Source organism: Sinocyclocheilus grahami, unplaced genomic scaffold, assembly GCF_001515645.1.
Source record: "Sinocyclocheilus grahami isolate Dianchi unplaced genomic scaffold, SAMN03320097.WGS_v1.1 scaffold338.1, whole genome shotgun sequence".
NCBI classification, from domain to species: domain Eukaryota; kingdom Metazoa; phylum Chordata; class Actinopteri; order Cypriniformes; family Cyprinidae; genus Sinocyclocheilus; species Sinocyclocheilus grahami.
The window spans coordinates 962754-988355 of NW_015505517.1; the positions used below are offsets into that span (position 1 = coordinate 962754).

Below are 25602 nucleotides of genomic sequence, written 5' to 3' on the forward strand. Positions count from 1 at the left end.
ATCACACAGTCCACACAGATCTCATTACATTAGTTTTCACTAAAGTGTATTCGTTTAAGTGTATTTTTTTTCCCGTTACTCTCTTTAAAGTTTTTTTTAAGTGTACTAAAATGCTTGCAGTGAATTAATTAAATGAATGTTACCTGAACGTTGCGGTTGAGGCTGATGGCCGGGTAGTACATGCCCTCCAGTGTGTTGAAGGCAACGGGTCCCTGTTGCTCATCATTTATCAAAAATAACAGAATCCCACGAGAGAAATCCAGCAGCACACCCACAGTCGCTCCTTTACGTATTCCTCCATCCGTACTGAGAGAAGGAGAAAAGAAAGAGAGAATAAATGAAAGATGATGCACTGACCAAATAGAGTGCAAGACCTATAATAGACGCTCATGTTTGACTCAATAAACACATATAAAATACAAAACTATAATTTTTTATTTAAAGGGGTCATATGATGCGATTAAAATTTTTCCTTTATCTTTGAAGAGTTACAAGCTCTTGGTGCATAAAGAAGATCTGTAAAGTTGCAAAGACTAAAGTCTCAAATCCAAAGAGATATTTTTTATAAAAGTTAAGAGTCAGCCACGCCTACCTAAAACAGCTCGTTCTAACACGCCCCCACATGTCTACGTCACGATGTGGGAAGATTTGCATAACGCTGCCCAAATGTTCACACAAAGAAAGAAGGCGTAACTTTTATTCTAACTGTAGTATTGTTGCTGCCGCCGCCATGTCGTGGAGACGCTGTGTTTCGTTGTGAAAGCGAAACTACTTTATTTGGTCTTCCAAAAGAGGACGATATCCGCTTCGTCATGCCTAGAGCTGATCTGTGCTGGTCGCTGAAGAAATACATCAACTTCGCACTGTGGATCGCAGGATCGGCTTTCACCGTGGACGAAGCGGAGTCCAGCCCGGGGTCGTCATATGTGGTTGCCGCAAGCCCGCCGGACGCTCCTTCGTCGAATTCGCCGGCCGCGCCGTTCTCAAGCCCACCGGCCTCTGCTCACTCTAGCCCTCTGGCCTCTGCTCACTCTAGGCCACCGCCACCGCTACTCACTCTAGGCCGCTGTGTGTGACGCTGTGTTTCATTGTGAAAGTGAAACTACTTTGTTTGGTCTTCCAAAAGAGGACACGACTAGAAATCAGTGGTTAAGTTGTATTTACAACACTGTTCCAGAACAGTTCAACCCAAATATTCAGATGTGTGCAGCACATTTTATGGAGGACTGTTTCCTGATCCTGGTAGAGTAGACTACAATACCGGCTGTTCTGACTCACAGACTGTAAGTAAGTTTTTTATATTTAAAGAATTTGCCACTGATGATTCAAACGTGAGTTTTGAGCAGTGTAGAGTAGCGCTTGTTGTTTGTCATTTCTTCGATCACAAATGCAGACATGGTTTTATGGTTATGCGTACGCAACGGGTAAAAAGACAGTATAAATCATTATAATCCGTAATTATGTCCCCACTGGATGGAACAAATGCCTCGTTTATAATGGGTTTTAATGTTTTTGTCTTGTCACTCCAGCCTGACAGGGCATCACAATATGGTAGGGGCGTAACATTTCCGTCACACGCTTGAGGTATTCGGCCAATCACAATGCACTGGATAGCTGGCCAATCAGAGCACACCTCGCTTTTCAGACCGATGAGCTTTGTAAAACTAGACGCGATTCAGAAAGACGGGGCATAGAGGAGAAACAATAATGTACAGTATGTGGAAAATAATGTGTTTTTTTACCTTAAACTGCATAAACACATTTCATTACACCAAATATACAAAATAATGTCATTTTTTAGCAACATCATATGACCCTTTTAACATTTGCATGCTGTGTGAGCATTTCCTTTTCTCTGCATGTGAATAATATAAACCAGCAGCAGGTGGCAGTAATGCATCACATTTTTAATCTACTTGTAGTTTTGCTAATTTCCGCCACAAATTAACTACCAGTTTCATAATTCCATCATATGTATTCTGTCTACAACACCCCCCCCCCCAAAAAAAAATTATAGCCAACCATATATCAGCAAACGTGAACATGCACATTAATTAGCAGGCAGAGAGAGTTTCAGATATTTTTGCTGTTCACAGAGCATAAGGGCTGTCACTCAGACAGGTGTGATTTCTCAGGACTCCTATTTCAGTGATATCCCTCAGATAGTAGGGACATTTTAAGCATGTTAATTCACACCTATGGTGCCTTAGACATAACGTTCAGATCCAATAGCAGATTCTACCACACCATCAATGCACAGGTAAAGAAGACACTGAAGGTGGGAGAGTATGAAAGACAAAAAGAATGAAAACAATAAAGCATATTGTTCACGGTGACTGTGGGTGAATGTGTTATTTCTATATTGCCAGCTGATGGTGTGATTTATGAAACTGTAACAATAGGATTGTATTTGCAATCTCCAGAGAAATGCTTTACTTTTGAAATGTCAGTGGGTGTATTTTCTGTTCTGTTTTGCTGGATTCTTCTATGTTGGCATCTTGTCACAACATTGGCAATACATTTTGTTGAAATTTCACAAATATATATTTTAAACATGTAGTTTATGAGTCATTATGTGACTAAGGACTATTACAATGACATATAGAGGATATACATTTAATTATGAAAATTAGCTTCATTCATTGCTTCACCTAAGATATGTATAGCATCCACTTTGTAACCAAGAGCAATAGTGAACATCTGTGATAAGGTGCTTTATCAGGCTTTTTTTCCAAGAACTTCTAAAAATTTCTAGAAAATACTTGAATATAATATAATATAATATAATATAATAATATAATATAATATAATATATAATGAAGCATTTCTTTTAGTTATTGATATCTACACTGTAATTTTTTTTTGAAGTTGTAAATAAAACAAAAGATTATTGGAGTATGATTTATTATAAAATACTACTATGGTTTTTCTACTTCAAAATTTCACATTTAATTCAGTGTGTTACTTGCTGTTTCTTTGTAACTGTGAAATTTATTAGCAATTTCAGAGTGAAAATTGTTTTTCAGTGCATGAGCTGGTAGATCTTGCTAAAAACCGTGAGCAACATGGTCTTTAATTGGTAGTGCTTTTGAAAAAGTAATAACATGATGTATAGAAATTTAATTGTTTAAGATTCTCATGATAATCATTTAATCGAGAAGTTGCAAAACACACATGCACACATAGACAAATGTATTCATACCGGTTGGTGTGTGAGTTGTTATGCATGAACCAGGAGCGGTTGTTATCCACATACATGGCCCAGGCTTTATCATCCTTCCCCAGCATCACGTCCTTTATGACATCAGCCCGGGCGATTCCAAACGCAGGGTCAGGGTGGTTGTCATAGCGATCGATGGTCATCTCCCAGTAGTGCACGCCACGAGAGAACCCTGTGTTGCCCATTACGACACGATCGTCGTAACTGTTACACGTCACCGTGAGGTTGTCGTTGGACAAGATGATGTCGGGGTGGGCTGACGCAGGGTCAAAGGTGAACCAGGCAACTGCAGAAACAACACACACATACACACATACGGTCATGAAGGCTGGTTGAGCTTTGATTTACAGTAAGAATAAAAGTCCAGATGAGTTTAAGAACACAGAGACACTGCAAATCAAACTTGCAAACACACACTCAATCTCTCACTCACACACACACACACATATTCAAGCAGACAAGAAAGGGTATATGAGGTTAACATAATGATGAGGTTCAGGCATTCATACCTGCTGCCAGAGTTTTACTACCATATGAAAGCAGACTCACTGAAATCAAGAGAAAGAGGGGAAAAGAGCGAGAGAAGTTTGGAGAGATAAAGAAACATGGAAAAGGCAGAGAAATGCAGAGGACAGAAAATGTAGAGGGGTGGAAGGAGAAAAAAAAAAGAAAGTAACAGAATTGGGTACTGAAAGAGAGGAAGGAAAGCAGCAGATCAGGGAAGCTGGACTTGTTCAGCGCTTACAAGTGATAAACTACTAGAGCGTTATTACAGTTAACAGCACAATGATATTAATTTATATTAGTAACATACAATTAGACATACAACGGTGTTCATAAAGAGCTCTACACAGCAGACTTTCAGTGTGACGTCACTGGCACTTTCCATGAATAGGGCACAAAAAAGAGCCCTTTTTTTTTTACATTAAATGATCAATGGTAAATGCTCAAATTTGAGGAGTTCAAACTAAATATTATAAGACCTGATTGATTTTCTATTTATTTTTAATGATGATTTTGCAACAATGCAACAATGTGTATAATTTACATTAAGCTGTAAAGTCTAACATATGATAAAATAGCCAGAAAAATCTAACTTTTGAAATGTAAGAATATAATACAAATATATTATAATATGATGTAAATGTTAAAAAAGTTTTTGTTAAGTATCATACTTGATACATCAGGCTTTCGTGGCTCATATAGTATGATACAGGAGAATATGGAGCTTAAATTCAAGGAGGGAAAACCCCCACAAATTTTAATAAGCAATTTTATTTTATTCAATTTTAAACTGAGCATTTAGAAATTATGTGCAGTTGCTGATATTTATATGGAAAACGTTAAGATTAAATTCTGATAATTTGCAATACAATAATGATTGAAAGTTATACTAAAAAAGGTTCCTCAGAAGCCTGATGTATAATTGTTGATACTTTTTGATAAATATACAACATCTATACAATCTGAAAAAAAATGATATGTATAAAATCTAAAAAGATAAAGTTCACATTTTTACTGTATTTCTGATTAAAGAAATGCAGTCTTGGTGAGCATATGAGACTTTTCATGCTTTTCAAACTTAAAAAAAAAAAGAATCAGTAATGCATATATAATCTTGAGAATGCAATAGCACAAAAGGGTTCACTTTGTGTACTGTACGTGACACTCACTCTGAACTGGCCTCCATTCCCATCATCCAGTTCTAAAATGTAGCCATCCACAGCAATGGTGGAGAGAGGTGGCTGTTTCCATGACAGAGTCGCACTGTTGGTTTGAGTACAGCACTCCTCTAACTGAAGAATAGGAGCAGCTGGAACTAAACACACACACAAAGCCACAAACAAAGATGGACGGGGTTATTTTGGGGCCAGTGTTCTGTCTTACTGTGTCATTAAGGAAAGCCATGCAAAAAATGAAACATCCAATCACACACACACAGACTCACCCTTCATCTGGACGAAGTCTAACTGGTGTATGGTCTGCAGCAGGGGTCCGCTGTCCAGTGTCAGGTCAAAGTCACTGCTCATGCGAGGGGTCAGAGAGCCCTTTCCCCACTGATTCTCTGTCATATGGACCCGTCTTATCAGAGCATCTGAGATCTACACACACACACACACACAGACTGTGATTCAGAATATATTACACGGCATTAAGTCAAATTAATGAAGTGTTGCCATTATGTAAATGTATGACCTTCTGTTAAATTAATAAGAATCCTTGGAGCAAGAAACATTTTGTGATCGGAAAAGTTTTGGAAGGCAAAGTGTCATTAAGCAAGAGTGCTTGTATTTGAGGAAAAGTTTTATAAGATCACACACTTTTTATCGAATACATTTTCATGACCTTTCCATGCTCTTTCCACTCATTTATAAGTAATTTCTAGGCAGTTTTACATTTGTATATCAGGTACCAGTCTTTTTTAATTTGAGTGAATTGTACAAAAGTCTTCACTATGGTCCTCAACAGATCAATGATGTCACATTGGCTTACAACCAGTTTTGCACAACACTCACAAAGAGCAATATAATAACAGTATAGTTCTGGCCCCGACAATTATTTTCATGTTATGGTTGATACATGAAAAAGGGTGCTATTAAATTTATATATATACATATTTACACAATAATACATACTGTATATATACACAATAATACATATACATATATATGTATTATTATAATATGTAACAACTATTTTTATAAATAAATTAAAAATAAGACACTATAAATTCAAATCAAAATACTTTTAAAAATATGCATGTTAATGTAGACATCACCAAACTATAGAGTATGAAATAATGGCTGATGACTATTATTTTAATAATAAAATTAAATTTTTATAACTAAAATAGAGGCTGATGAGTGATGACTATTCTTTTAATGATAGTTTTATCATTTAATTTTTAAAACTAGAGAATGAAATAATGGCTGATGACTATTATTTTAATAATAATTGTATCATTTATAAAATAGAAATAATAAACTATTTTATTTAATACACTAAAACACTTTTGTATAAATAAAAAAATGCTTTTAAAATGCTACAAGTTAAGTTCGGCATCACAAAATTAGAATTTGTTTGAGATTTTTAAATTATAAGTGTTTTTAAAAATGACCTTAAATAAGTGCTATCCAAATAAAAGGTAATACAAATAAAATAAAAACTGATGAAATGAGCATGCACAAACTGGCCAATACAGAAAAATAAAAAAATAAAAAAATATGGTACCAATACATATGTTTCACCCCTAATACCTAACCAATGTAATATTTTAAAGCAGAGCAAAGGTTGAGAAAAACACTGTGATGAAGGACTCCACTGACTGATGAGAATTTCAGAGAAGCAGTCCGGTCTTTGGAAATCCAATTTGCTTTACATCAAACTGATTTGGATCTTGGTACACCCTTAAGATGGATCTCATGCATTCCCATCCATTAAAAGTTTGGTCTTTCTCTAGTGTATAAACATCCTAACTTTCCAGCCCATGTCAGCAGATGAGGTTCATTAGTGCGATATTAAAAGGGTCAAGGACCTGCAGGAAGCCACTGGGGTCGTTTTCTTTGATAACTTCCAGACAGTATTCCATTAGTCCTGTGGTCTGCCTCAACTTCACCGTGCAGTGGGATATCTGATCACGAACCACCTGAAACAAAAAGGAGATAAAGAGGCAGAAAGAAAGAGAATGAATTCACGATAACTGTGCTGTGGCTAGGTTGCTAGGCAACAGCAGGACCAATAGTCTGCATCCTCCCTGAGCAGCAAACACATCACTGACCTTTTACAAAAAAAACATTTTAAAATTCATTTGCACTTCATAACTGCACAAAGCAGAGCAAAGGTTGAGAAAAACACTGTGATGAAGGACTCCACTGACTGATGAGAATTTCAGAGAAGCAGTCCGGTCTTTGGAAATCCAATTTGCTTTACATCAAACTGATTTGGATCTTGGTACACCCTTAAGATGGATCTCATGCATTCCCATCCATTAAAAGTTTGGTCTTTCTCTAGTGTATAAACATCCTAACTTTCCAGCCCATGTCAGCAGATGAGGTTCATTAGTGCGATATTAAAAGGGTCAAGGACCTGCAGGAAGCCACTGGGGTCGTTTTCTTTGATAACTTCCAGACAGTATTCCATTAGTCCTGTGGTCTGCCTCAACTTCACCGTGCAGTGGGATATCTGATCACGAACCACCTGAAACAAAAAGGAGATAAAGAGGCAGAAAGAAAGAGAAAGAGAATGAATTCACGATAACTGTGCTGTGGCTAGGTTGCTAGGCAACAGCAGGACCAATAGTCTGCATCCTCCCTGAGCAGCAAACACATCACTGACCTTTTACAAAAAAAACATTTTAAAATTCATTTGCACTTCATAACTGCATATTTTAATGGATGAATGTATGTGTCAGTGTGTGCCTCTCCAACTTCTACTTAAACCTAACAGCTATATCTCTTTTACGTGACGCACAACAGGTACACACTAATACACATACACACATCCTCCAAAGCTGTAGACGGTCTCAGAGAGCATTTAACCACACTGAATGATTCACATGAGAGCCATTCAAATCCAAACAGTATGAGACAGAACCAGACAGAACTGAAGAAATGCAGTCTCATCTTGCAGAGCCTCTGGTCAAACTAGAACCCCAACATCTTTGTAACCATGGGAACAGGCCTGTGGTACCATGGAGACAAGAAGAGAATAGGCCGATATTTCACATACTACTAACAGCAGGGGAGACCAGGACAATTTTAACAATATGTAATACAAGTCTCTGGTGTCCCCAGAATGTGTCTGTAAAGTTTCAGCTCAAAATACCCCACAGATAATTTTGAAAATGCCTATTTTGATAACCACACTGAATGATTCACATGAGAGCCATTCAAATCCAAACAGTATGAGACAGAACCAGACAGAACTGAAGAAATGCAGTCTCATCTTGCAGAGCCTCTGGTCAAAACTAGAACCCCAACATCTTTGTAACCATGGGAACAGGCCTGTGGCACCATGGAGACAAGAAGAGAATAGGCCGATATCTCACATACTACTAACAGCAGGGGAGACCAGGACAATTTTAACAATATGTAATACAAGTCTCTGGTGTCCCCAGAATGTGTCTGTAAAGTTTCAGCTCAAAATACCCCACAGATAATTTTGAAAATGCCTATTTTGATTGGAAGCAGAAACATGCTGTTTTTCGTGCCTGTCTCTTTAAATGCAAATGAGCTGCTGCTCCCCGCCCTCTATTCCAGGATAGAGCTGTGACATTACAGCTTGTACCTGCTAAAAAAATATCTGTTTTGGTTCTGATTATCGTTATGTTTATCGTGCTGAAATCATGCGTTTTAAACCATATTAGTTTAAACTTCTGATATGTTTTCTGAGAGCACACATCCGAAGCACACGGACAGAAAGCGGCGGTCACAGCATGTGAGTACTAAACTAAGTTCTATTCACACACAAGTTTACATTAAAAACACATGAGTAACAAAAACAGTCGGTTATGTCTGTGAAGGTAAACAGCTGGGAAATCCAGGACAATTTTAACAATATGTAATACAAGTCTCTGGTGTCCCCAGAATGTGTCTGTAAAGTTTCAGCTCAAAATACCCCACAGATAATTTTGAAAATGCCTATTTTGATTGGAAGCAGAAACATGCTGTTTTTCGTGCCTGTCTCTTTAAATGCAAATGAGCTGCTGCTCCCCGCCCTCTATTCCAGGATAGAGCTGTGACATTACAGCTTGTACCTGCTAAAAAAATATCTGTTTTGGTTCTGATTATCGTTATGTTTATCGTGCTGAAATCATGCGTTTTAAACCATATTAGTTTAAACTTCTGATATGTTTTCTGAGAGCACACATCCGAAGCACACGGACACATGTTTATTATAGATCTGTGTGGCAGCAGCAATATACAGTAAATAAATCAAAAAATCCACTGCTCTCTTGTCTCCTCTGAGGCTGCGACTCTAAATAGTGTTCTGTGCTCGTCTGTGCAGCCAAAGACAGAACAGTTAGCAGGTTTTGCTCAAACTTTCGCCATGGCATTAGAACTGGTACACCGTTGTCGCTTGTGAAATCTAAATGATGGCGCCATGAGTGGAAGTTTACAGATTAAGGGGTGGTAATATTATAATGAGATCCCTTTGCAACGTCACTAGGGGAGCGAAATCAGACGCACTCGTTTTTTCCAAGCGGCAACCCTCCGGTCTCTCTCGTGAAATCAACACGGAAGTGACTTAAACTGTAATTCATCGACTGGCCGCTAGAGGCTGGCTCCAAGAGGGAGTCAGTCTCATAGACTCCCCATGTTAAAATGCCCAACTTTACAGCAGAAAAAAATATGTTTACAGCCTGGTACAAAAAGTGGTTTTGGTCTATATAGCTAATTTTGCCCTTCATGACAACTGTGAGGGGGGTGAATTTTTTTATAACTCATCCGTTTAAATTATATTAAGCCTTAAAATTCTGCGTAATTAAGGGCCTGGCCACTTGAGTGACAGGTGGATTGCCGCTGCTGTCACCACCGTCGAGCTAGGTGGGCGTGGTTTCAGCAACCAACTCCCGTCTCTTTGCCCATTTTCGATTATCCGGAAGTGACGCGCTGCCAAGATGGCGACGGCCGGCTCTGCCAACTTTGAGCTTCAAAAACGCTCTTCAGAAACCTACGGGTGACGCCACGGACACTACATCCATGTTTTTATACAGTCTATGGTTTTTTCAGACACTTACAGAAAAAGGCTTACCAAAACAAAGTTACTGGGTTAACCTTTTTCTCATTTCCTTGGTTGGTAGATGCACCGGGGACCTGATTATAGCACTTAAAAATGGGAAAAGTCAGATTTTCATGATATTTCACCTTCAAAGATGGATTTCTTTCTTACAAACACACAGTGTTAACGTACATTTTGACGGTACCCATTCACTGCAAAGGATCCACTGGTAAACAAGTGATTGGCTAAATTTAGCCAAATCTGATCCAATGAAGAAACAAACTCATCTATATCTTGTATAGCATAAGGGTGGGTACATTTTCAGCAATTTTTTATTTTTGGGTGAACTAGTTTTTTTAATTTATCTTAAACTTTTTCACAAAATGATACAATTTTACTTGATTTTTTTCAGACAGAACGAGAAATCTACTACACATGAGGTAAGTTAATGTCATCACTCCAGCTTGTTTGTGATTAAAATAATTTAGAGTTTATTTAAATGCTTTTGTCATTTAATTGGAAAAAGGGGGGGGGGGGGATTAAATATGATAGAAAACGTAAAAGAAATGCTAAGCAATAAAAGCACTTCAAATATACAACTCAAATTTTACATTTGCATACATTTTAATCCGGACACGTCGTTTAACAACTACCCACTGGAAGACAAAATCAGGGTCATGTTAGCGCATTATAAGTGACTAGACTTCTTGAGACTGTTTAAAAGCACACTGATTTTACATTTGGTTACTTGCCATTTCCCAGCTGCATTTCAACTAAAGAGAATTGCAGCACATTAACTGGATGCGGACTCACTGGAGCAGCCTGGGATTCAGAGTCTTATTCAAGGACACAATGACTCGTGGTTAAACCTAATATCTCTATGTTAATGGCCCAGATTTTTAACCACTAAGCTGCGTTCCCCCCACGATTGAAAACCTTTTTATACGGCATAGAAGCTTGGGCTAGAAACAGGCTGTTTTGACACACCAACAATGACTGCTGATTAGCCCTGCTGTCTGCAGCATGAAACTATTCTGAATCCAACTTTGGCAGAGAAGAGATTTAATGAATTTTTAATGGGGAAATAGAAAATATCCTCAGTGCCCAGTCATCTGTTGCCCTAATACAGAAATGTGTGGAGATTTCCATGAATATTAGTTAATAAACTAAACACTAAACAAAATTCTGTCATCATTTACCCTCATGTTATTCCATAGCCTACCTCTAAGAATTAGTTTCTTCTGTGGAACACAAATTAAGATATTTTGAAGAATTTTGATAACAAAATTTTTATTCCTATTGACTTATTTTTGTCCATACAATGGAAGCCAATGGGAACCAAAACTGTTTACTTACAAACATTATTCAAAATATCTTCTTTTGCTCTCCACGGAAGAAACTAAGCCTTACAGGTATGAAAAAACATTTTTGGGTGGACTCTATGTGCTTTCCATGTATTTTACTATAGTTCTATTCCTACAAAGCTACTGAAACATGCAACTGCATTCATCATTTCTATTAACACATACTAAAAAGCCTTAAGGTGGCAGACGCTAAACCTCCAATTAAGAAATCAAATCAACTTGTGTGATTTGGGTAATTATTACCAGATCCATTTTTTCCAACCATTCCTTTACCTCCAAAAGAGTACAGAGAGCTGTCATTCTGCTTTAGTTTTTTTTTTAAATAATGAGCTCCTAAAAATAAGGAATGAGACCCAATAACTGAGAAATGAATGTTAGACATGCATGTTGAGGAAAATTTAATCTCTTCAATGACTCACATGCATCTAGAAACAGCAGGCTGGATAACTGGTTTGTGCTTTTAACCATCTTGCTGTGTTATAGGCCTAATGATAATGCATATGTATCCCTGCTGCCCAACTTCACTCCATAAACTTTAACAGAAACTATCCTGGGAGAATATGACTACTTTCTTTTCCATTTTTCCACAGATTTTTCTTACAGTGTACAATTCTTGTCACATTTATATGAAACAAATGGCATACTGTATTTATCTAAGAGACAAACTTCCACTGGGTTGGGGATGTTTTGTGTTGCTGTGCTTACTGAGAGTTTGTGTTCATGTTCTTTGGTTACTCTGCTGAGAAGCTGAGCTTTCCTGCGGTTGAGAGCTTCAATCAGAGCATCACACTGGGCGACCAAACATGCCTCGAATTCAACTCCATTCTCCTGAAACACAAGGTGAGGAAAGAATCAGATCATTAAAGTTGATACAGCACCGCACAGGTGTGTGTATAAGTGCAGTAGTGTTAGTGTACTGTATGTCATTGTTGTACCTGTATGTGTTGTACCATATTTCTGAGCTGTACCAGGAACTCTTTGGCCTCTGTGGCCCGATCAGACAGAACATTCAGTACTTGAGAGAGCTGTCCCTGGAAACATAAAGACAGAAGGAGAGAGAGATGTGAGAAGACATAGGAACTATATATAAAGAGCAATTGAACTTCACTAACCTAATTTTACTAAAGCTTTAGTAATGCATGGATTTAGGTTATGTGTGGACCTTTCTAAAGCTTTTTGGATAAACCAGTTCCAAAATTCTAACAACAGCCTTGACATTTGGAAAATAAACCATTTCTGTTTCTGTCTGAAATATTTTCAAATTCATTTTGTGATTAAACTTTCTGTAAAAAAAAATATATATATATATATTAATAATAATAAAAAGTTCAATTTTATGCTTTTATTGTTTTAGTACAATACACTACTATTCAGAAGTGCGAGGTTATTTAAAATAACTTAAAGTGTAATTTATTCCTGTGATGACAAATCTGAATTTCCAGCAGCCATTACTCCAGTATTCAGTGTTCAAGAATCACATGATTCTTCAGAAATAATTTTGATATGCCGATTAGGTGCTCAAAAAACATTTCTTATTATTTTCAATGTTAAAAACAGTAGTTCCACTTAATATTTTTGTGGAAACCTTGATACTTTTTTCAGTATTTTATTGATGAATATAAAGTTTAAAAGAATAGCATTTTTTATCTATTGACATTTATTTGACTTTTTGTAACAATGCAAGAGTCTTTACTGCTACTTTTGATCAACTGAATGCATTTTAGCTGAATAAAATAAGTAATTCTTAAAAATTCTTATATCATTTTACTGTCCCCAAACTTTTGAACAGTACTATATACTATGTAAATCTTGACATTTTTTCAGCATTTTATTTATAAATGGCGCTTTATTAGATTTAAGACCATAAAGAGATCCAATATTTTATTAAAATTACATTTAATAATTTTTTATCTTTACTATAATAATTTTTTTTCTGTACTCTTAACACTTTGTTTAACACAGCTTGCCATTCTGTTGAATCTGCTACTACAGGGAATCAGTGATGTACATGAAATGTGTTTATGCTAGAAAGTTGAGTTGAGTGAGGAAGTGACAATTTGTGAGAGGTTAGTCATTAAAACTGTCATTTAAAGAGTGGGTGAGAGAATAGGAAGAGGAGTGAACGTGCGTATGTGTGTGCGTCAGGCACAGTGGAAGGATGTTGCTTTAGAGGGGGGAAAATATCCCAATATAAATGTTCTCACATTGCTATGACAAGCATCCGCCAAGAGACCTCCACTTTCATTTGTGGTCTGTTCTCAAACGAGGAACAAAAATGAGAGAACAAGGAATGAAACAGTGCTCCAAATTTTATTCTATGGCCTACATACTACGTCACAGCCTTATACACTACAGCATTACGCTCTAGAAGTTAACGTTACATACTATAGCCATTTGACAGCCTCACACACTAAAGGCCAGCACATTACAGCACTGCACACTAAAACAATACATACTAACATGCTAGACCTACTAAAGTCCTACGATGAGAACCCAGCAAGTGCAGTGTTACAGAAACATCCTATCTTAAGCATTTGTCCTAATTGGGAGCTGAAATCACCATTGTTAGTAAACAGATAAGACGGGATTCTGGAGTTCAGATGGTTCTGTAATAAGGGCTCAAGTGCTACAAACCCATTAGTTAAATAATTAAGGAAAGACACCACAGGCAAAACCTTTGTTTTTTCTTGCACTGGTCAATTTTGAGATTTTGGGCTATTGTGCTTCCATATGTCTTATTTCAGACTGGTGGAAAGAAAACATCCAAAACACACATTTAAGAGTACATTTTATTATACTTTTTGCATTTTCATGTGTAGATTTTAATTAAAATGCATATCTTTAAAAGGCCATTTTCTCAAAATGAGTTTTTCGTTCTGCACTGAGCCAGAAATCTCAACTTCAGTAACACTTACATACACCAAATTCTAATTCAATATTTTGAAGGTCTTTACAGAGGGGTTGTTCATATATCATTCATCTAATTAATACAACATTTTATGTCTAAAAAACATGTTAAAAATGAAAAACCTTTAGCATAATATGTCAACAAAATGAAATAAATTATCCAATGTTCAGATTTCTGTTCTGAAAAATGTATGTAAGTAAGTGCATGTTTATCTAGATAATGCCTCATTTGTATATTTAAACATAACATTTCATAAAACATGCAAAATAATTGTGTTATTGTACTGTGATTAATCAAGTATGGTGATCTATTTGATATTTACCGCATTCACCTGTGGTGTCTTGCGACTTGCCAATAATTGTAAAGCTTTATCACGAGAGTTTTCTTACCTTTAAAGAGTTAGTCTCATATCACAGTGTTACACACTAGAATACCACATATTAGGGCCCAGCATATCACTGCATTACACACTACTACGCACTACTAGTTTGCTCATGCAATGAAAGACGTGGTCAGCGACAGGGGCAACACAAATATTTAGAAAACAAATTTGAACTTTACTATATACTTTAGCAATGTATAAACCAGTTCCAAAATCAAACGACAGCCTTTTCACTGGAAAACAAACAATTTCTGTTTATAATTTAGTGAACTGTTAGTAAAATCTGTAAAGTATTTAAGATAATCATGCAAAATAAGCAAAATGTTTAAAAAATACAAAATATTCTATATATGGCAACGTTATATCTGACATCCAGGACTCTAGATACTGCATTGGCCATATCTGTGGACTACTATTTTACCAATAAAAATATTAAAATTGTAATATTTGGCACTGATGCAAAAAGCGGTAACATACTCCCTTCAAGTAAAAAGACTTTCAAAGCATCAATACATTACAGGCCCCATTTCCTGCTTGCTGTGTAAGTGTCTGTGTATGTAGCACGGAAAGATAGATGGAGAAATGGAGAAAAAGAGAAGCATATGGTGCTCTGAGGCTACAGCAAAACTACAATCTGTTTAGTGAATGACCAGCAAGTGACTGCAGTGCGGAAAGAGGCCATTTTCCTCTGATATGAGGCCAGCTCACCAGTGTTCAGTGAAACAGCTACATATGGGACCACAGTAGAGGACACTGATCCAAAATCTGATCTCTGTGTGTGTGTGTGTGTGTGTGTCCCAGGTGCTAAAAGGGGGAAGCCGTATTTGGGTCTGCCGTGATGCTGCTGCTGTCCCAGATCAAACTGATATTATGCAGCCACAACATCAGACATGAAGCACTGAACAGAGAGTAATGTAACTGAACACACAAAATGACGCAGCTCAACACATGGAGTAATGCAGTGTTTGAAATGTATAGAGTTGGATCTCTGCCACAATTCTGCAAGGGAAAGATCATATTTTGAGAGCGCAAGTGCTTTTTTGCACGCGCGTGAACTGAGTTTTGTGGAGAAAATGTTTGACTGGCAAAGAAGAAAGTATTTAGAGCGCACGAAAATCAATTTTGCATTTAAAATACATTTTTGGATTTGTGCAGACCTTCTCTTTTGCGTGTGCAACGTTTCACTTGCTTGCTCACCTGATGCCCGCCCTCAGTGCTCTCTAAATGCCAATGGCTCGCTTGCTCAACACAGCTCAGCGTGACAATATGCCATAATTCCAGCCAATCAGAGACAAGGCTGCTAAATTCTGATTGGCTGCCTTGACAACCAATCACAACATTCCTTGCATTGCTGATGACAGAGCAAGAGGGAAAATACAGTGCATGCATAATTGTTATGCAAGTTGATATTCTGATCATATTTTTTCCAAGCACATTTGACCAATTCCAAATGACATCAATCTTAATAACTACTATTAATCGTGTATTTAATAATTTATAATTGATATATAATTATTCATGAAGGCTGGAAGTGAAAAAGGTCTTATATTCAGGTGTGCATAATTATTAAGCAGATTTTCTTTTACAGATAAAATGAACCAAAAAAGAGATTTAACTCAGACTGAAAGTAAAAATGATTAAATGCCCATGAGAAATATTCAAAACTAATACAATACTAGAAATTGCAAAGTTAATGAATAACCATTGGACAGCAAAATGCTGCAGCGGGGTCAGTCAAAAACATGTGGAGAAGAAAATATGCATGTTAACGGCAAAAGAATTAGGAATTAAGGTGAAGAATTAGGTGTGAAATCACCAGGAACCATTTAGTCTCCAGCACCACCATTTTCCAGAACTGCAATCTACCTGGAGTCTCCAGAAGTATGTCAGGTTCTTAGAGACTTAGGTTAAGTATAGAATCCTAAAAAAATGACCCTTACTTAATAAAAATCACATACTGAAGTGTAGTAAAATACTTGAAGACTGATTATATATATATATATATATAGGCTTTATAGACAGATAATTTGAGAGTGACTCTTGAAGGACCAGCACCACATCCTCTTGTACCACTGTTTGAAGAATTTATCTTCCAGAATCTGGCAGTAAGAATCTGGCAATCTCGAGATTTTATCTGTAGAAGATAACCTGCTTAATAATTATGCACACCTGAATATAAGACATTTTTCACTTCCAGCCTTCATGAACAATAATATATAGGCTATAAGTGATTAAATACAAGATTAATAGTAGTTATTAAGATTAATGTTGTTTGGAATTATTAAAATGTGCTTGGGAAAAAAATATAATCAGAATATCAACTTGCATAATAATTATGCATGCACTGTCATCAGCAATGCAAAGAATGTTGTGATTGGTTGTCAAGGCAGCCAATCAGAATTTAGCAGCCTCGTCTCTGATTGGATGGAATTATGGCATATTGTAACGCTGGGTTGTGTTGAGCAAGCGAGCTGTTGGCATGTAGAGAGCACTGAGGGCAGGCATCAGGTGAGCAAACTAGTGAAGCGTTGCAAGCGCAAAAGAGAAGGTCTGCACAAATCCAAAAACTTATTTTAAATGCAAAATTGATTTTACTGTGCTCTTCTATGCAAAACAAACATTTTCTCCACAAAACTAAGATCGCACGCATGCAAAATGCACTTTTGCAGAATTGTGGCAGAGATGTAATCCCATAGAAATGCGGGGATGGACATTGAATAGGAATGGTTTCCTATAGTGCCAGGTATAACTTTTTCTGCTCTCACATCTGTCTGCACATGAAAATGTCTCCTCCCCTAATTCAAAGGTGACAGTGGGGTGAATATTAGTACCATATATCAGAGGTCAAGCCAAACTGCCAAATAAAATGCAATCAAATGCCTGAAATGTACTATTCTTAATTAATATAATTATATTATATTAATTATATGTGATGGCAAAGCTGAATTTTCAGCAGCCATTACTCCCGTCTTCAGTGTCATATTATCCTTCAGAAATCATGCAGATTTGTGCCCAGTTGCATAAAGCACCTTAAGTTTTTCCCTTAAGTATGAGATTTAAGGCGTGATTTCCCCTTACCCAAGGGAATGATTTAAGGGTGTTCCATAAAGCCACTAGAAGGCAAGCCTTCGACCATTAGCCAAAAAAGTGTAACGGCTAAAGCTAACGCTTCTGGTCTGGCACTATGTTGGAAAGGAGCATTTTTAATGGATGTCAATGGAGGAGTGGCTTCACTATGTAGAATAAACAGCTTTTTAGAGGAAACGGCTTATCATTTAATGAATCGACAGCCTATCTGTTAATCTTCAACATGTTTTACACTAAACAATACTTTTGGATTGAACAATCAAATTTTTTTTACCACGAAAAAAATGGCGTTTTAAGAGAGAAGTCACTGACTTTTTGCGACAGCTGGGATTCAGTTTACGGCACTTCTCATTCATTCCTATGGTACCGGTAAATGGCGACCGGCCCTGCGTCTCAATGTTCATACTATCCATCCTAAATAGTATGTGAGATTAGAATAAGTGTGTCCCAAAGCATAGAATGTTGAAAAGAATATGCCAAAAGTCCCCGGATGGTCTACTGTTTCAGGTCGATTTTTGAAGTGTGGATCTGTGCACACTCTAATGGCTAATATTGCCCACAATCCATTGCGCTTTGGTGAAGGATTCTGTCCAGAACTACAAACATGGCAGATGTGCACGACAGTTAGGTAGAGAGGCTTAGAAAAAGGGGTTTGAGTTACTAATATTCAACATTTAACCTGGTAAAAAATATGTATTTAATGTTATCTGTGTTATATTTAATTTGCAACAGCAATGCAAACTTTTATAAACATCCATTTGTTTGTTAACTTTTAAATGCATCATTATGCATAAAATATGAGCAGAGTTCTCGGCATGAAAGACCTGCGACTGGCAGATCAATGTGCTACTTCTTTTCTCTCCAATACGGTAGGAAGTTAAATGAAATGCAATGTGGAGGATGTTAACTGTGACAAGATGATTGACAGGCCAGTTTACAGTGACAGGGAGCTTGTATCTATGCGCCAGAGTGTCCGTTAAAGACGCAGTTGTGTGACGTGATAGTATGTCCCAAAGCTTGCCTACTCTTCTACTACACACTCAAAAGTGTGTACTTTTTCTTCACCAAAAGAGTACATACTTTAAGAGCGTAGTATAAGTAGGCACATTGAGATGCAGCATGAGTGTCCTACAACTCTGACTGAAATTCAATGGCGTCAAGGCTGTAATGTGATTGGTTATTAAGGGACACGTGATCCAAGTTAGCTGTTACGCTTTATCCAATAGTAAGTAACAGAGTGATTTTTTTTTATTTAAAGAGATTTACATATTAGTCCGTTTTATTCTAAGAATATGTAAGTTTGGTTTTCAAAAAAATATTAATTGTAAACGGTCTGCTTTTTCTGTGTTGATTTGTGTGTTTACACTGTGTGCTCCTGAGCTTGTCCTAAAACATGGCGGAATCCAGTGTGGCGTGACGTAGATTCCCATTCTCTATAAGCTGAATAAAAAGCAGAAACGTAAACATAATAAAAACACGATTGCAACAATATATGGTTTATGTGTGTTTTTCAAGTCATCTGCAGGTAATATGTAGGAAAATACAGGAACAAAATATTATAGAATATAAATTTGTTCTTGAGTGTGACGCACTCACGTTTGAGCTAATTATGTGCTGTATGTAATTTGATCAATGTTTATATGTGAATAAATGCGTAAATTAAAATCTACTTTACATATAAAGCGGCCGGTCATGTCTTGTAGAAGACGTTTGTGTAACACTTAAGGTGACATTTTCCAAACCTTATGTTATCCTTAGGAAAATATGACGTTTCACCTAGAGAAACCCTTAAGTAACATTTAAGGGATATTTTATGCAACTTTCCCTTAAATGTAAGGGAAACTTAAGGGCGATCTTAAGGGAAAATTACATTTAAGGTGCTTTATGCAACCGGGCACTGGTGCTCAAGAAACATTTCTTATTATTATCAATGTTAACAGTTTTGCTGCAAAATACTTTTGTAAAATATTAAATATTAATACAAAAATGTTAAGCAGAAGAACTGCTTAATATCTGATAAATATAAAGCTCAAAATAACACCATTTACTCTCATAAAGTTAATCTTTAAAACACCTATAATTTAATAATACTGTTAATTATGATCTTCAGCAAATCTCAGAATGAATATCCATTTTCATATTATCATCGTAGTGCCTTAATTTACTTGTAGCATTTAGTTTTTAGTGTATAAAATGAATTTTAGCATTGCCCATTTATCACTTGTCAGCCATAACAATCATTATCATCTTATCATATCACCCAGAATATTTAATATTGAAGCATCACTAGGTGGTCTCACCAACAATTTTTCTAAATGCTGAAGTAATGTAAATGGCATAACCTGTGTGAGCTGTGTTAAACCATGCACTTATTGATCCACCATCTCCCTCCCTGTTGATTGCTCATGTTTATGGTTTCTGATCAAATAAAATGGTCTTGCTGTGTGTTTACAGCTAAATGAACTCACTCACACTTTATTAACTCGCAAAATACAGCATGTTAGGACTAGGAGAGAGAGGGGGTACTCTTTCTTCATTCTTCACCTCTCCTGTGGATACAGTCTTTCTCTTCCACAGACAGACACAGTAAATCAGCTCACTGCCTCACTGTATCATGTTGCTACAACAACAGGCCACGGCCACTGCAGTTTTACATGTTCCCTGAGGAATCCAGACACACACAGTTAACACGAGCATCCTGGATGGTTGAGTTCCCATCACCAGATATCTAGAAAATAACACAACCTCACAGGAGCATTTAACCTCCATCACCTTAAAACAGCACAGAATGTGCACTGAAGTTATGAGATGCCTACAAACCCACACAAACATATAATTTCCAACAGAAGGTTTGTCTTGAATACCTGGATTTGAATTACTTTGGGGGGGTTTTCTGTTGAATCTAAGATGGATAGCTGGTGCGCAAGTGTTTTTCATTTGGCCTGAATCATGGCTGGTTGTGTCGTGCGCTGTGTTTTAATTAGACCGGTGGTGTCTCACCCTTCACAGTGACAAGTCTTACTGCACTAGACCTTTTATACCAAAACCAGAACATCCATTTGTTTGTTAACTTTTAAATGCATCATTATGCATAAAATATGAGCAGAGTTCTCGGCATGAAAGACCTGCGACTGGCAGATCAATGTGCTACTTCTTTTCTCTCCAATACGGTAGGAAGTTAAATGAAATGCAATGTGGAGGATGTTAACTGTGACAAGATGATTGACAGGCCAGTTTACAGTGACAGGGAGCTTGTATCTATGCGCCAGAGTGTCCGTTAAAGACGCAGTTGTGTGACGTGATAGTATGTCCCAAAGCTTGCCTACTCTTCTACTACACACTCAAAAGTGTGTACTTTTTCTTCACCAAAAGAGTACATACTTTAAGAGCGTAGTATAAGTAGGCACATTGAGATGCAGCATGAGTGTCCTACAACTCTGACTGAAATTCAATGGCGTCAAGGCTGTAATGTGATTGGTTATTAAGGGACACGTGATCCAAGTTAGCTGTTACGCTTTATCCAATAGTAAGTAACAGAGTGATTTTTTTTTATTTAAAGAGATTTACATATTAGTCCGTTTTATTCTAAGAATATGTAAGTTTGGTTTTCAAAAAAATATTAATTGTAAACGGTCTGCTTTTTCTGTGTTGATTTGTGTGTTTACACTGTGTGCTCCTGAGCTTGTCCTAAAACATGGCGGAATCCAGTGTGGCGTGACGTAGATTCCCATTCTCTATAAGCTGAATAAAAAGCAGAAACGTAAACATAATAAAAACACGATTGCAACAATATATGGTTTATGTGTGTTTTTCAAGTCATCTGCAGGTAATATGTAGGAAAATACAGGAACAAAATATTATAGAATATAAATTTGTTCTTGAGTGTGACGCACTCACGTTTGAGCTAATTATGTGCTGTATGTAATTTGATCAATGTTTATATGTGAATAAATGCGTAAATTAAAATCTACTTAACATATAAAGCGGCCGGTCATGTCTTGTAGAAGACGTTTGTGTAACACTTAAGGTGACATTTTCCAAACCTTATGTTATCCTTAGGAAAATATGACGTTTCACCTAGAGAAACCCTTAAGTAACATTTAAGGGATATTTTATGCAACTTTCCCTTAAATGTAAGGGAAACTTAAGGGCGATCTTAAGGGAAAATTACATTTAAGGTGCTTTATGCAACCGGGCACTGGTGCTCAAGAAACATTTCTTATTATTATCAATGTTAACAGTTTTGCTGCAAAATACTTTTGTAAAATATTAAATATTAATACAAAAATGTTAAGCAGAAGAACTGCTTAATATCTGATAAATATAAAGCTCAAAAGAACACCATTTACTCTCATAAAGTTAATCTTTAAAACACCTATAATTTAATAATACTGTTAATTATGATCTTCAGCAAATCTCAGAATGAATATCCATTTTCATATTATCATCGTAGTGCCTTAATTTACTTGTAGCATTTAGTTTTTAGTGTATAAAATGAATTTTAGCATTGCCCATTTATCACTTGTCAGCCATAACAATCATTATCATCTTATCATATCACCCAGAATATTTAATATTGAAGCATCACTAGGTGGTCTCACCAACAATTTTTCTAAATGCTGAAGTAATGTAAATGGCATAACCTGTGTGAGCTGTGTTAAACCATGCACTTATTGATCCACCATCTCCCTCCCTGTTGATTGCTCATGTTTATGGTTTCTGATCAAATAAAATGGTCTTGCTGTGTGTTTACAGCTAAATGAACTCACTCACACTTTATTAACTCGCAAAATACAGCATGTTAGGACTAGGAGAGAGAGGGGGTACTCTTTCTTCATTCTTCACCTCTCCTGTGGATACAGTCTTTCTCTTCCACAGACAGACACAGTAAATCAGCTCACTGCCTCACTGTATCATGTTGCTACAACAACAGGCCACGGCCACTGCAGTTTTACATGTTCCCTGAGGAATCCAGACACACACAGTTAACACGAGCATCCTGGATGGTTGAGTTCCCATCACCAGATATCTAGAAAATAACACAACCTCACAGGAGCATTTAACCTCCATCACCTTAAAACAGCACAGAATGTGCACTGAAGTTATGAGATGCCTCAAAACCCACACAAACATATATTTTCCATCAGAAGGTTTGTCTTGAATACCTGGATTTGAATTACTTTGGGGGGGTTTTCTGTTGAATCTAAGATGGATAGCTGGTGCGCAAGTGTTTTTCATTTGGCCTGAATCATGGCTGGTTGTGTCGTGCGCTGTGTTTTAATTAGACCGGTGGTGTCTCACCCTTCACAGTGACAAGTCTTACTGCACTAGACCTTTTATACCAAAACCAGAATGCTCAGCCCACTGAAAAAGGAGATTTGAGCTGGTTTTAAAATGATTTAGGGTACTTTTGAGCTGGTCAGGCTGCACATTCTTAAAAATAAAGGTTCTTTATTGGCATTGATGGTTCCATGAATAAGGTTTAACATCCATGGAATCTTTCCACACAAAAGGTTCTATATAGTGGAAAAAGATTCTTTACAATGTTCTTTACACAATAAGAAAATAATGATTCTTTAAAGAACTGTTCACTCAAAGATTCTTTGGGAAACCCCAAATAATTCTTCTATGGCATCTCCTTCTTTTGGAACCTGTATTTTTAAGAGTGTAGCAGACCAGCTTGCTGACCAGCTTAACCAACTGAAGACCAATTTACCCAGACTGTGAGACATCCAGACCAGGTTGTCCATCTGTTAGACCAGCTTAAACCAGACTGGTTTTAAGATGCCTTTTTAGTCATCAGTGAATTTTTTTTTAATAGTAAACAACAATCACAACCAGTTTCCCCACCTTGTGGAGCTTCCACATGGCCCCCAGCGCTTTGACCTCATGAGTCGCGTGTTTGCCGTCCTCCAGACACTGGTAGCACACGGGGGTCTTACACTGGACGCAGTACATACTCAGGTTCTCCAGCTCGTGCTCCGTGCAGGTGGAGATCTTTCGGGGGCTCGTGCGGCGGCTGATTCTGCCTTGCGCTGGAGGCACGAGTCGGTGTTTGGCCAGCGGACCCCGGGGCGGGTGGCATCGCAGGCGGCACGGATCGCAGTAGAACACGTCGCACTGTTCGCACATGACCGTCGCCTCGCGGGGGCTCTTCTCGCACAGCTGACACTTGAGCGCGGCCGCTTTACTCTGCTGGTACCGGTCCACAACCCCCTCCAGCACACGGTTCTTGGGGAAGCCCCGGAGCCCCCGGTCATCCAGCGTCAGGCTGCGGTGGCACTGCGGGCAGGTGAGGCAGGAGTTCCGCGGGACCGGCGGCAGGACGCCGGTGTGAGGCAGCAGGTGGTGTTGCGCCTGGGGCGGAGGATGAACGGCAGGGGGGAAAACGCGCACCCCGTTGGGGGACTTCTGGCACGGGGTGGTCGGTGCGCTCACGAACCCGCCGTAAGAGCCGTATCCGCTGTCCGCCTCGCTGTACAGACTCATCTTATCCAGGTCTAAGTAATCATAATCGGAGACGCCGGAGCCTGACGCGCGGCTGCTCTGCGGGGATTCGGCGTCGGGCGTCTGCACCAGGATGTTTCTCGCGCAGGCCAGGCAGATACTATGCGAGCACGGCAGGATGATCGGCTCGCGGAAAAACGAGCCGCACACCGGGCATTTTAACTCCTCTTCCATTTCATCCATCTTGTCGTTCGAGCCAGATACGGAGGCTTCCTGTAAACGAAAACGGAATATTCCCTCCGATGGCAGCTCTTCACGTTCACGTCTCCTTCGCGTTCTCCGTCCTATGCACCGGAGGATAGAGGAGGGGGCGGTATAAATTCGGTGGGCGTAGGCTGACTCCAGCACTGGTGCTCAAGCGCCAACAGCTACTGCATAAAATCGCTGTCAGTTTACGTGATGAGCTCCAGGAATCCAATCAATCTGATGATGCAAAGTATGGCAGAAGTGCTTGATGAATTTGAGACACAGCCAATGTTTGTGGTAGTGCACCTGCTCTAACAGCGCGCCTGATTTTCCTATCCAACAGCGCTTAAGGTGTGTTTATGTAGGCAACATCAAGTCACTCTTCAGCTCTAGTGTTTGACAGTCGGAGCTAAAGCTGAAATGTTCTCTCCTAATTGCTAGGTGGTGATAATTGCTCCAGGCAGACTTTCCATGGTAACCAAAAAGAGAGAAAATAGATCAAATAATCCAAAAGAGAACATTTGTGTCGATTCCGTCCGATATAGACGGTGAGCCAGTAGTTGTTGCTATGGTTACCTCTCAACAAAAACGATATCTGTTCAGTCAAACTTGTTTGAAAACGTTGTATAGCTACGTATTTGAAAATGTGTAGATAGCCTATGATTTATCCTACAATGTTTTTAAGACAGCCATAGACACTTAGTGAGCAGTTGCTGCTATTTTCACCTCCCAACGCAGAAGCAATTTATTTTCAGACAAAATGTTGTGGTAACTAAAAGATTGTTGAAAATTATTGTACACAAATTCTATACATTTTCAATAGGCTTCAATGTTTTCCAATAGCCTTTCGGTAGGCATTAGGTTGTTTTTTACTATGTCACCAAATGCGATTTGTGATTTTTTTTTTGGATTACTTAAATGTTGTTTGACATTGTCAACCTATTGTCTGCTCAGAAACTGCTTTTGCGTTTGGAGTAAACGATAGCAACTACTTCTCTAGTATATTGGACGTTATAACAAAATAGGCCCCATGCTTTGCTTATCAAATTATTATTGATTTACACATCACAAATAAATCACAATAACTGTGATGTTTTCTTTAAAACATTATTTTGATTGTTCTCTGTGCAAAAAAAGGTTGACCACCCTCAAAGACATTGTAAAATTGTCACAGTTTAACAGCTGAAAACAATGATGACATTCATTATTCAGGATCACTGACAGTAAT

At 37.8% G+C, this 25602-nt stretch overlaps 1 protein-coding gene across 1 annotated transcript; it reads right to left on the reverse strand.

Annotated features, from left to right (window-relative positions):
- Positions 1-128: 128 nt before the first annotated feature.
- LOC107602921 (E3 ubiquitin-protein ligase TRIM9-like) lies at positions 129-24463 on the reverse strand. The gene is made up of 9 exons (XM_016295544.1): positions 23532-24463; positions 12240-12335; positions 12010-12132; positions 7307-7417; positions 5169-5322; positions 4883-5039; positions 3730-3908; positions 3203-3506; positions 129-306 (listed from the first exon to the last, which is right to left on the reverse strand). Exons 1-9 carry the CDS (start codon positions 24369-24371, stop codon positions 129-131), a joined length of 2142 nt encoding a protein of 713 aa, XP_016151030.1. The 5' UTR covers positions 24372-24463.
- Between the last annotated feature and the right edge of the window lie 1139 nt (positions 24464-25602).